The sequence below is a fragment of the Tachyglossus aculeatus genome, chromosome 2 (genome assembly GCF_015852505.1).
Source record: "Tachyglossus aculeatus isolate mTacAcu1 chromosome 2, mTacAcu1.pri, whole genome shotgun sequence".
In the NCBI taxonomy this organism is placed as follows: Eukaryota; Metazoa; Chordata; class Mammalia; order Monotremata; family Tachyglossidae; genus Tachyglossus; species Tachyglossus aculeatus.
The window spans coordinates 12,475,311-12,488,931 of NC_052067.1; the positions used below are offsets into that span (position 1 = coordinate 12,475,311).

At 41.4% G+C, this 13,621-nt stretch overlaps 1 protein-coding gene across 2 annotated transcripts in view; it reads left to right on the forward strand.

Annotated features, from left to right (window-relative positions):
* The window catches only part of ITGB8 (integrin subunit beta 8), an 84,291-nt gene that overhangs the window by 16,589 nt on the left and 54,081 nt on the right, over positions 1 to 13,621 (forward strand). For both annotated transcript variants that reach the window (XM_038770129.1, XM_038770131.1), the window contains exon 2: positions 6,882 to 6,967. In XM_038770129.1, the coding sequence (XP_038626057.1) occupies positions 6,882 to 6,967 (86 nt within the window). The remainder of the gene's footprint in view (positions 1 to 6,881; positions 6,968 to 13,621) is intronic.

Here is a 13,621-nt window from a genome sequence, read left to right on the forward strand (position 1 = left end):
GGCACCCCTGGTTTACCTTCATCTCTTCCCACTCCATTTATTGTCATCATCTTTGTACCACCTCCTCCTCTGCCTTCACCTTTTCCTTCTCCTCCTCTTATGTGCTTCTGCTAAAGGGTATCAATTTCTCTGTTTCTCCATTTTATGAAGAGAAGGAAAAAATGAAGGTGTTTTTATTCCTTCCTTAAGTAGTATATAGTCCAAAAGGAAGGAGAGAAAAAAGACACTTTTCTGACCTGGGGGTTGATTATTATGACACAGTCTCTGTCCCACATGGGGCTCACAGTATCCATCCCCATTTTTCAGATGAGATAATTAAGGCACAGAGAAGTGAAGTGACTTGCCCAAGTTCACACAGTAGATATTGTCAGAGCTGGGATTAGATACAGATTAGATACCCCACATGAGGTTCATCCCCATTTTACAAATGAAGAAACCGAGACCTAGAGAAGTTAAGCAACTTTTTCAAGATCATACAGCAGGTCAGAAGAGGAACTGGGATTTGACTCCAAAGTCCCGTACCCTTTTCACTTGTTCATTCCAATCAAATGGACCTACCAACATTCTCAAGAATTAAAATTTAGAAAAAAGTTACCAAACTCTTCTCCCCATGGAACTGTGCCCACACTCCCAAAATACAGATAACTACGCTTTCTTTTCCTCATCTTACTGATGCCCACTCTGCAACCATCGGATGGTTATGAACCCCATTCTGAACTTCTTATTTAGATTGAAATCATCAATGTTCTAGTGACATTTTTGAAGAACGAATCCTCCAACGCTTTCTTTGGTGCTACTGACAGAGGCAGACTGGACAGCCCATCCATCTGCCTCAGTTTGGCATCACTTAAAAAAGTTATTAAGCGGTTTGAAACCTTGTTTTAGTAAATAATACTTTCTAATGTGCCTTTAGGAATCTACATTCATTTAACCATACCCAGGCCCTTTCTAAAGCTTTGCTTGCTTCAATTAGACTTTCATTATTTCAAAATGGGAAAAATGGTAGGTAAAGGGGCTTTTTTCTTTTAATTCCTTGATTACAAAGAAATATTTTGAATCTCATCATGAAAACGGACTCTCATCAAAAGTTAGATCACATTACCACAAGCTATTTTTGACATTTTTATAAGTAAATCATCAAGCTTTTCCATTATTTTTAATGATTTATTCAGTTCATCTGAATAAAGTTGAAAAATCCCTCGACCATGAGGAGGCCACTCAAAAACGCTCTAGTTCACTACCAGTACCCTGCCCAAGGATGGGTTTTTTGTTTGTTTTTGTTCATTTGTTTGTTTGTTTTACAGTTTAATTATCCAAGTTAGTTTTTCATAGTAAGTGTAAATAACTGGTGGATAATATGGGTATCTGAAGATAATGAAGCACAAGAAACTCTTTCAACAATGCTTGCCAATCACTCTGAGTAAGAGTCTTAACAATGCTCAAGCCAGACTCTAATTACTAAATACATTTCAGGTTTATTTTTCCATCTTATTCAAGACATCCACTCCTAGCTTTTCAATTGCCTTTTACTGACTTTTGGCCAGGAAAATACTACTTCTGAGGCTGAAGAATCATCTCCAAGAAGATTTTTTCAACTGAAAAGGAAGACTCGAATTTCCAAAGCAGATATGGGAACATATGGGGAAATCCCAAAGTAAACGTTTGCCTTCTGCTTTCTTCCTGATGCCCTTCCTCCTACCTCTTTGAACAAAATCTATTCCAAATAATAGTCCTGGACTGCATTACCTTAAGAAAAGCATGAGAGTGAATATTTTTTAATGTAGAGTTTCTTGTTGCAATTAATCCTGCTGAATGAGTGATGTGTTTTATACTTCTTGGCAGAGTTATGAGAGGTCGTTTTGCCTATGTAATAAGAATTGGATTCTGGAAAAGAAATAACTGCAAGTGGACATAGAGTTTAAACAAATGATCTATATTTTATGGGTGGAATTTAGAACAAACAAACACACATCAAGACTAACCAGAGGGAAGTTTGCACATGTTGGAAATAATTTAAAAAGGCATATATTTAGGGTAATGTAATTTTGAGCAAGATTAAGGTAGCTAAATTTTTAGTTGTTTATTTTTTCTTATACAGTTCAAACTAAGAGTGATCTTCCCTTAGATGCTAGGATGGCTCTGGTTTGGCAGTGGGGGTGATATACTTTAGGAGAAGAGAATCAGCTGAAGCAGATCACCCAGTGGATAGACTACAGGCCTGGGTGTCAGAGGACCTGGGTTCTGCTCCCAGCTCTGCCACTTGCCTTCTGTGTGACCTCCATGAGTCATTTCACTTCTCTGGTACTCAGTTACCTCATCCGTATTGAAACTGTGAGCCCCATATGGGACAGGGACTGTGAGCGAGTCGATTTGCTTGTATCCACCCCAGTGCTTAGTACAGTGTCTGGCACAGAGTGAGTACTTCACAAATACCACAGTTATTATGATGATTATTATTTCTGTAAAATGGGGATTAAGGCTGTGAGCCCCAAATGGGATAGGGACCATGTTCAACCTGATTATCTCATATCTACCCCAGCACTCAGAACAGTGCCTGGCACATAGTTTAGCGCTTAACAAATACCATTTAAAATAAAAAGAATAGGACCAATGAAAAATCAGAAAAATATAAACAAAGTATCCTTATGTTTGAGTTCCAAAATCATGAAAAATTCCGGCCACCTCCACTGGGGTCATCGGGATATGTAATTAGGGCTTCTAGCTAGTACATGATGTAACTAGCCTCTAGGGTAATGGAATAGAATGGGTCCATTGAGAAATATACAAAGTTATGGATGAATGGTCCTATGACCCAATTTGCAGTGATGAACTATTTTTTTCAGTTTGTCATAAAAAAAAAAACCACACTTAAAATTGTTCACACTAGAGGCTCTGGAGGACGTATCTAGCTTGTCTTCTGGAAGGTTGAACTGTGATACTTTCCAGCGACAGCGTCTGACACAGTTCCCATGGAGTACAAATTTATAGTCTCTTGTGAATACTGAGGAGCCATAAGACATATCCACATCCAAATTAGGGCCATTCTCTAGCAGGAGAGCAGTTTCTGAGTAACTTCCACTCTGAGTTCTGGGGACAATTCCTCAAAGAATGATAGGTCACTGGTGCCAAACAGACCCCTTCTAGTGGAGCGGTTCACGGGGGCAGGTTTGTCCAAAGGATCTGGATGACACTGGAAGAAAACTAAGACATGAAACAGGAGCCCAATCAGTATGCTGTTCTGTGTCATTTGTAAAGTTTTTTGGTGACTCACACAGATTGTGGACCTAGTTGTCTGATCTGGACTTGAGTCTTGATTAATCTAGGTCAGAGTCGAGCTGACGAGAAAAAAAGTGTATTCTTCAGCCCTTTTCCCTATGTGATTGCAATTTTAATTGACATTTGAATTGCTGATGCCTAAAGCATATGTGTTTGTTTTGTTTTGCGGTTTTTGAAGTACTTGTTAAACACTTACTATGTGCCAGGCACTGTACTAAGCACTGGGGTGGATACAAGCTAATCAAGTTGGACACAGTCCATGTCCCACATGGGGCTCACAGTCTTAATCCCCATTTTATAGATGAGGTAACTGAGGCAGAGAGAAGTTAAGTGACCTGCCCAAGTACACAAATGCAGACAAATGGCAGAGCCAGAAGTAGAACCCAGGTCCTTCTAACTCCCAGTCCTGTGCTCTAACCACCAGGTCACACTGTTGAGAATAACGTTCATTCTTCAGCTTCCTCTTCATCCATGGAAGTGTGCAGGATTATTGCTATATTATTGAAGTCTAGTCTGGTTATTTGAATCAAGGCTGTAGCGCAGTGGGGAAGCCTGGGATTATGGAAAGGGCCAAGTTAGATTCCCACAGAGGCTTGAATTCTAGGCCTGAATTGATTCTTGTCTGGAAGCAAAACCAGAGGTTCTACTCACTTCCAAGAGCTGACAACCAAATTGGGCATGCCCAGAAAATCAAATCCGCCCTCTGGAAACAGTTTTAAAGATGTTACCAGAACACCCATGGTCCCGGGGATGTTTTAAGCCCTAGAAACTAGGGTGTGTGTTGGGGCCAATTCAATAGATGGCGTAGAAGTTTCCAAGCCTCAGGGGACAGACTTTCATTTCATCCCTGGATTCTTCCAGGTTTTAGGAGAGAGACGACATAGAGGAGTTAGGAGGGTACTCCAGGACCTGCTAGAAAGAGTTCAGAAAAGGGCAAGCTCAGACTGTAGTCAGGGAATGCTTTTGTTTATTGTTATATTGTACTGTCCCAGGAGCTTAGTACAGTGCTCTGCACACTGTAAGTGCTCAATAAGAATGAATGAATGAAATTAGATCCATAGCATTCATTCAATCGTATTTATTGATATCTCTCGTCATCCAGAGATAATGGTCAGGAATTTGGGAGCCACCAGATATGAGAGCTTGGAGCTGGGGAGAAGGGGGTGGAGGGTCACTGAAATGGCAGCTTTTGTCCTTCCTCCACCCCCCCAAAACACAGCCCCCAATTAAAGGTAATTCATTCACTCATTCAATCATATTTATTGAGCGCTTACTGTGTGCAGAGCACTGTACTAAGCACTTGGGAAGTACAAGTTGGCAACATATAGAGAGGGTCACTACACAACAACTCTGAAAGGCGGCTTATACCCCACTTTAAGTGTTTTAGAATGGTGGATGTGGATAGACCACATCCCACCACTCAGCTCTCCTTCAAAACCTTATTATTAATAATAATAACAAAAATAATAATGGTATTTGTTAAGCGCTTACTATGTACCAAGCACTGTTCTAAATCCTGGGGTGGACACAAGGTGATTAGGTTGTCCCACTTGGGGCTCACAATCAATCCCCATTTTACAGATGAGGTAACTGAGGCACAGAGAAGTGACTCGCTGTCATGTCTCCTCCAAGAGGCTTTCTCTGATTAAGCCCTCTTTTCCCCAACTCCCTCTCCCTTCTGTGTCACCTATGCACTTGGATCTGTGACCTTTTGGCATTTGGTATTTGCTCCACCCTCAGCCCCACAGCATTTATGTTTGTTTCTATAAATTATGTATTATAAATAATTTTTCATATTAATGGCCATCTTCCCCTGCAAAATGTAAGACCATTGTGGTCAGGGAATGCATCTACCAACTCTGTCGCATTGTCTTCTAGACTGTGAGTCTGCTGTTGGGTAGGGACCGTTTCTATATGTTGTCAACTTGTACTTCCCAAGCGCTTAGTACAGTGCTCTGCACACAGTAAGCGCTCAATAAATACAATTGAATGAACGAATATTGTATTTTCCCAAGCACTTAATACAGAGCTCTGTACACAGTAAATGCTCAATAAGTTCCATTGATTGATTGACTAATTCAGAAGGGACTGAGCTTCAAGGGGTAGTTATTTCGTGTGGTCGGAGGGAGCAAAGTCCAAACAAAAAATTATTATTATGATGGTATTTATTAAGCATTTACTCTATACTAAGCCCTGTACTAAATGCTGGAGTAGACAAAAGAGAAACCAATCAGACCCATCCAGAGTGGGCTCACAGTGTAGGAGGGAGAGAGAACAGGTATCTTCTCCCATTTTAGACGGGGAAGTGTAGGCCCAGAGAAGTTAAATGACTTGCTCAAGGTCTCACAGCAGGCAAGTGGCAGAGCTGGGAATAGAACTGGGTATACGATTAAAGATGTGCTTTGCTAAGGTACAAAGGACTGCTAAATAATCGGCCCCCGCGTGAACTTATTGGATCGTATATTTCACCAGTTGAAAGCACTGCTTTATGGATTGCTGTCCATAAAGTCACAGTTCCTTCATGGAACCAAAGTACCCAAGTCTCCTGACTCCCAGTCATCTGCTCTCTCCATTAGTCCAGGCTGCTTTCCCACAGCTCTTAGGCAGAGGAACATAAAGTGTGTGTTTTCAAGTGGCTGTTTATAAAACACAGTGAAATTCGAAATGGATAGAGAGCCACAGTTTTGTTCACTCACCATTTCACCACACAGTGAGATCCCCTGGGAGGAATCCAGAAAGTTAAACTCACTTCTTCCTGCAACAAAGTAATAACTTGTGACCACAGCAAAAACAAACATATTTTCTGCCTTGCTTTCCTCAACCTTTTGTTGGAAGCAATCTGGACCCTAAACTTTAACCCAACTAATCCCTCATCTCCCTTACTCTGTCTCTTTTCTGTGATGCTCTTGCACTTGGATTTGCACACTTTATCAACCTCACCTTCAGCACTTAGGTCTATATCTGTAATTTAACGTTTGTCTCTCCCTCTAGACTGTGAGCTCCTTATGGGCAGGGAATGTTTTTTTTTACCAGCTCTGCCCTATTGTGCTCTCCCAATCACGTAGCACAGTGCTCTGCACACAGTAAGAACTCGGGAAATATGGTTGATTGAATCTTATTTGCCATTCCTTATTGCCTGTGAATCCTCCAAATCCAATTTGATTTCATCCTAGCACCCTAGCAGCCGAAGCTTTATTTTCCCAGAATGTTTTGTTGTCATTTTAATTTTGATTTTCTCATGATATATTTCAGAACTAGAATTTGACCCCAGCCTAGAGGAAAGAGCACGTTTTGGGAGTCAGGGGACCTGAGTTCCAATCCCACGCTGCTATTTTTCTGCTATGTGACCTTGGGCAAGTCACCTAACTTCTCTGTGCCTCCGTTTCCTCAACTGTAAAATGGAGATGAAGTACCTGTTCCCCCTTCCTATTAAACTATAAGCCCCATTATGGATCGGGAAACTGAGCATAGCCAGATTATCTTGTCTCTTCCCTAGTGCTTAGTTCAGTGCTTTATCGCATAATAAATGCTCAACAAATGCTGCTGTTGTTATCCTACTATTGATTATTAACAAAAATAATAACTGGGTTAATATTCTGTTGCAGAAGAAAATAGATGTGTCTCATCAAATGCAGGAACGTGTTCCAGGTGTCTTGCTCTAGGACCAGAGTGCGCATGGTGCTCACAAGAGGTAGGTTTGGTTTTTCTTTTCTTCACAGTTGAAGTCTATTCTACACTCTCTCTTTTCGTCAGACTTCACCCATGGCCCTAGTTCTCTGCCCCTGTTGCCTTCCCCAGAAGGAGATACAGGCCGGAAAAATGTTCAGTTCTTGGGATTTAATCTTGAATGTGGCATAGCCGACTTCATGAAGAATAGTCACCTTTTTATTTGGAAATTTAGAGTACTTTTAAAGTAAGGGGCAAACTTTTGTATGCTTTCCGTATGCTCTATGACCTGGATTGGCAGACATAAATGGCAAATTTTGAGAGTTCAACAGACTTTGGCACAAAGCACTTTGAGTCATTTCTTTTACCCATTTAGAAATCTAGGTTGAATCATTTTCAGTTCATGCTTATTAGATGTCAACATGATACTTTGTTGTTTTTTGACCTGTTTTTGTTTAAGGGCTCATCTTAATGTATTTTAATGTCATAAGACATCATTTCCTTTTTCACTTGTGGAAAAACTGATGCCTGTCTTTTTTGACACCTGAAACTCAGTCCTGTGAGTTATTTTGAAAGGGTACAAATGGTAGAACCAAATATTTTACAGAAACGGTTACTCTTTTGAAAAGAATCATGATTTTTGTGCTTTGCCAAAGAGCAGTTAGTTCTAAACTAAATGTAATTACAAGTTTTCCACTCAATAATTTCCGATGACTTATCTGGACAGTTGCCTGATCAAGTCTTTTAGGCCTTAAAGGGCCTTAAAGATCTTTAAATGCTAATCTGTAAACTGGCTATGTAAATGTTAACTATGCTTCAGCTCCAGGGAGGGCACTTAATATGTAGCAAGTATTCGCCACTGTTAGGTGAGTTGAGTAAAAAACGTTCCCCAGGGATTGGGTAGTACTAGTGGACCTGTAAGGATCAGTCAGCCGATTGTATTTATTAAACACTTACTATATGCAGAACACTGTACTAAGTCCTTGGGAGAATACAACAGTAAATGGACACATTTCCTGCCCACAAGGAGCTTACAGTCTAGAGGGACCCTACAGTAGTACAACCTCAATGTTTCTCGAGACATTCCTCACAAACAATGCCCAAGTCTACACTGGCTATGTGAATTTTGGAGAAGATTTTTGCAATGGAAACAGCTGCTTTTGCCCCAAGGACTGGGCCCGACAAAACAAACCCCTGGCAAGCCATTGACCCAAGCAAACATGTGTAGGGAAACAGCGTGGCCTAGTGGAAACAACAAAGGCCTGGGACTCAGAGGACCTGGGTTCTAATCCTGGCTCTGCCACTTACCTGCTGTGTGACATTGGGCAAGTCACTTCTCAATGCTTCAGTTCTCCCATCTGCAAAATAGGGATTCAATACGTGTTCTCCCTCCTACTTAGAATGTGAACACCACATGGGATTTGATTATTTAGTATCTACACCAGTGCTTGGCACATAGCTAGCACATAACAAATACCACAGAGTATTATTATTTTCGCTCTCCACCAAAATGGAGTCCCATGCCAGAGCCCACCATGGTGCTCTGAGCAATCCCCACATCAGTCAGTGATGTTTATTGAGCACCTACGATGTGCAGAGCACTGAACTAAGGATATAGGAAAGTCCAATAGAGTTAGTAGGCACACCAACAGACTGCTCTCTGTAGGGGAAAGTTCCAGTTCTTCCCTCTGGAGCTCAGATCAGTGGCTAATCCACCCGGTTCTACTGGGGAGAACTTTTTCTTGGATCTCTTCCATCCAATCGCTCTTTTAAGTCCCCATAACCCCCATGCAACCTCTGCTCATAAACTTGAAGGGCAGGGAGAATTGGCGGCAAGAGAGGAAATGATTGGATGAAACTGAGTGGGGGAGAAAAAGGCACAAAGACCAAGATAGTTATGCACACTATAGGGCGCCAGGGTACAAGATCGATTCAATAGTCAGTCTCGGTTACCTTGAAACTTGAAACATGATATCAGAGAACATCTTTGAACAAAGAGTCTAAGTACTGCAAAATAATAAATTCTGAGTGTAAACAAATGCACAAACATGTTTCAAGTTTTGCAACATCTTTTCTTAAGAGGGGGGTGGGAACTGGAGGGAAAGATATGATTAGACAGATCTCAAGTTTGTCGGGTGGTAGGCAGGGGATGTGAGCTCACAGGGAAATTAAAAACAGGCTTGTAGAATATCAAAGAAATGGCTTTCAGCTCATCTAGATAAATTATGACAAAAAACTGGACATTAATCTGCTTCTTGTTTGAATATGAAGCTGCTTCTATTTACTCCATTAAGAAGCAGCAGGGTTCAGGACTTTGCTTTATTTTAGAGTTTTAGATAAGCAGTATGGGTTAGTGGATAGAGCACAGGCCTGGGCCTGTTAGAAGGACCTGAGTTCTAATCCCAGCTCTGCCACTTGCCTGCTGTGTGACCTTGGGCAGGTAACTTACCTTTTCTGGACCTTTGTTACCTCATGTGTAGAAAGGGGATTGAGCCTGTGAGCTCCATATGGGACAGGGACTGTGTCCAACCTGATTAGCTTGAATCTACCCCAACACTTAGTAATAACAACAACAATAATAATAATAATAATGGCATTTGTTAAGCGCTTACTATGTGCAATGCACTGTTCTAAGTGCTGGGGGCATACAAGGTGATCAGGTTTTCCCACGTGAGGCTCACAGTCCCCATTTTACAGATGAGGTAACTGAGGCTCAGAGAAGTTAAATGACTTGCCCAAAGTCACACAGCTGACAAGTGGCAGAGCTGGGATTAGAACCCATGACCTCTGACTCCCAAACCCTTGCTCTTTCCACCGAGCCATGCTGCTTCTCTTAGTACAGTGCCTGGCACATAGCAAGCGCCTAACAAATAGCATAAGAAAGTTTTTTAAAAAGTCTTTCCAGGAGAGAGCTGATTTGTTCCTTGAAGACACAGTTAGATTTGTTGAGTTCTGCTGAGAAACTTGTGAAAACTCAATCTATCAATAATGCTTATTAAGTGTTTATTGTGTGCACAGCACTGGTAGTATGCACTTGGGAGAGTTCATTCATTCATTCATTCAGTCGTATTTATTGAGCGCTTACTGTGTGCAGAGCACTGTACTAAGCACTTGGGAAGTACAAGTTGGCAGCATATAGAGATGGTCCCTACCCAACAACGGGCTTACAGTCTAGAAGGGGGAGACAGACAACAAAACAAAACATGTGGACAGGTGTCAAGTTATCAGAACAAATAGAATTACAGCTAAATGCACATCATTAACGAAACAAATAGAATAGTAAATGTGTACAAGTTCAATACACGAGTCATCAGAACAAATAGAATTAAAGCTAAATGTACATCATTAACAAAATAAATAGAATAATAAATATGTACAAGTTCAATACAACAGAGTCAGTAGACACATTTCCTGCCTACAAGGAGCTTTCAGTCTAGCTTAGAGACTCAGTGGAAACCAAGGGAATAAGACTCTGAATCTTTCACCAATATTGCTACGGTTCAGCGAGAAGTAAAGACAGGAGAGATGAAATTAAAATGACATCAGATTGCTGAAGGTTTAATGAAGATTGGCTTGGTTTACCGGTCAACCGACACAGCCTCCATGAAGGTGTTTCTTGCCTCTTCCTATGTGTTGCCTTTGGCTTTCGTGTTTGTTCGCTTGTCTTCTCAAAGCCTTTCTGCTTCCTCTGCTGTGTTTGCTAATTACACATAGGCTCACCCACTTTCTCAGCCCTGATTTTTCACTCTTCATTGAAAAAAACAAAGGCCTAGATTTGTTGGATCCTGAGCATGTCATTACTTGAGGGATGTCTGCTACAGCTTTTTGAAATTTGAAGTACTTGGTGAGGAAATAGGAAAAAGGTTGCCATTTATTTACTAACTCTCATACTTATTCTAAGCTCTATTTTTAATCTATTGTAAACATCCGTGTAGAGAAGACGACAGCTAATTAGATCATTCAGTTGGAAAAATAAGAGGAAAAAAAAATCACACATTCAAAAACAGAGTATTGCCTTGCCTACTGTGATCTATTTTTCATTTGGCAAAATTGCTTTTTCAATAGGCGACTAAGCCCTTGTGATTTTTTCAGGTTTGTTTCGTTACATTTCCATTTCAATTCATAATGGACTCCCACTGCCAATTTTAGAAAAAAAGGATCTCTGAGAATGAAAAACACCAAAGTATATTGATTGCATTTCTTTTTAGAGCAAGCGAGATTCATCCTGAGATTATAGTCATTTTAGAAGGGATTTATCTTCATTTAAAGCTGGTCTGTTGATCTGTCTGTGGATGCCTGTGGTTTTCCAGATTTCCTAGGATTGAAAGAGAGCTTGCACCCCTTCCTTTCTCCTCACCCTTCTTGTCCACCTCCTTCCATACCCGCCACTGGCAAGAAGCTACCTTCCATTTAGACTGGTAAATTTATGTTGATAACCACCTCGTCAATAGTCCCTGTCCCACTCCTTCAAAGCAACTGATCAACTCTATTCTTTGAGAGCCAAAGACAATCGGTTACATCACTTCAAGTGTCTTCATCTATGGACTCAATCTTACCTGCCTGCTCTTTTCTCCTGCTCCACTCCAGCCTGTGCTGTTTGCACTGCCCAAGATGACTTTCCAAATGGACCTTTCTCTTCTGACTCCTACCCACTATTCATATTGTCCCCACTACTTGGATACCCTCCTCACTCAGCTACCCAATGAGTCATTCTCTGACTAATCTCCCCACCTCCCTGATCATACCACTCCATCCACCATCAGAGCACTCAAGTACATCTCTGTTTATTCACCGTGTCCATTATTTGCATCGATTCTTTCACTCTTTTATCTATTTTACATTTTGGAGTGGATGTTGTTTCTTCTGTTAGACTACAGGCCTCTTGAGAGTAGGGATTGAGTCTTTTTTTTTTTTCATTTTTCCCCAAGTGCTTACTACAATACCCTGCACCCAGTGAGTGCTCAATAAATGCTACTGATATTGCCGATGCTTATGATATTGTGGGGATTGATCATTAGATATATAATGTTGGATCACAGAGATCCTTGTAGATCAGATTTACTGGATGATTGCTTGAGCCTTTGCTTTGACCTGGCCAGGCAAAGTGGCCAAGATGAGGTAGAGAAAGGGTGATGAGCAAGGCCTGATTCTAGAATGGAGAATAAGAAGGAAACTTCATTTCTTTAATTTCTCCCCCACCTTCTAATGAAGCAATATGGGGCTGGGAATCAGGGAACCTGGGTTCTAATCCCGATTCTACCACTTGCCTGCTGTGTGACCTTGAGCAAGTCACTTAACTTCTGTGGCCCTCAGTTTCCTCATCTGTAAAATTGGGGATAAATACCATGTTTTTCCTCCCTCATAAGACTCTGAGCCCTCATGAGACAGGACATCACCCAGTCGGATTAAATGTGTCTACTCAGTGCTTAGTACAATGATGGACACAATGTAAATGCTTAACAAATATAACAGTTACTGCTATTATTAGTTCGGGAATTTTGTGTGCTTCCTGTGACCCCTACCTAGGAGAACTGCGGTGGATGTAAGAAGCTAGTGCTTGTGTGGTCCAGGAGGCAGAGACCATGCAAAGCTGCATGTTTTCAAGTGGAACTAAGGCAGACTGTGGGTGTGGGTGCAAGACATGGGATTTGGGAAGGGCAGGGAAGGATTTGATAGGGAGAAAAGGATTTGTGTAAAAATGAATATGGTATTCTGTGGCAGGTACTCTGATAAACACTGAGGTGGATAAAATATAAGCAAATTAGACACAGTCCCTGTCCCACATGGGACTTAAAGTTTAAGAGGAAGGGAGAAAATTATCCAAATTTTACAGATGAGGAAACGGGGGCTCAGGGAAGTTGAGTGACTTTCCCAAGGTCACACAGCAGACAAGTGGTGGAGCAGGCTTTCCTGACTTCTGATCCCATGCTCTTTCCACTAGAATTTTCTGCTTCCTAAAGGAATGATAATTCCTCTAGGGCAACTAGTCCAAGAGGATCTGGAAAGGAAGAGTATTATGCGAATGAATTGGAGCACTTTCTACCAAAACCCTGGTAAAAAAAAGGCTGATTCCTGGACACCCAGGATGCTATTCCAAACAACCTGCTGAACCCAATTCTTGCCTTCCATTCCTCCAGGGAACCAACAACCAAACTCTCCCCTCCTTTTCCTCCCCACCTCTTCTCTCTCCCTCCAGTCCTACAGCTGAGGCTGCCCAGGCAGAGCCATTACATACACTGAGTGCATGAGTTTAGTAATAATTATAATAATTGTGGTATTTGTTAAGTGCTTACTACGTGCCAGGCACTGTACTAAGCTCTGGGGTGGATACAAGCAAATCGGGTCGGATGTAGTCCCTATCTCACGTGATGCTCACAGTCTCAATCTCGATTTTACAGTTGAGGTAACTGAGGCTCAAAGAAGTTAAGTGACTTGCCCCAGGTCATACAGCAGACAAGTGGTGGAGCAGGGATTAGAATCCACAACAAGTACCCCAGTGGTTAGTACAGTGCCTGGCACAATAGTAAGTGCTTAACAAATATCATCATCATCATCATCATCAATCGTATTTATTGAGCGCTTACTGTGTGCAGAGCACTGGACTAAGCGCTTGGGAAGTACAAATTGGCAACATATAGAGACAGTCCCTACCCAACAGTGGGCTCACAGTCTAAAAGGG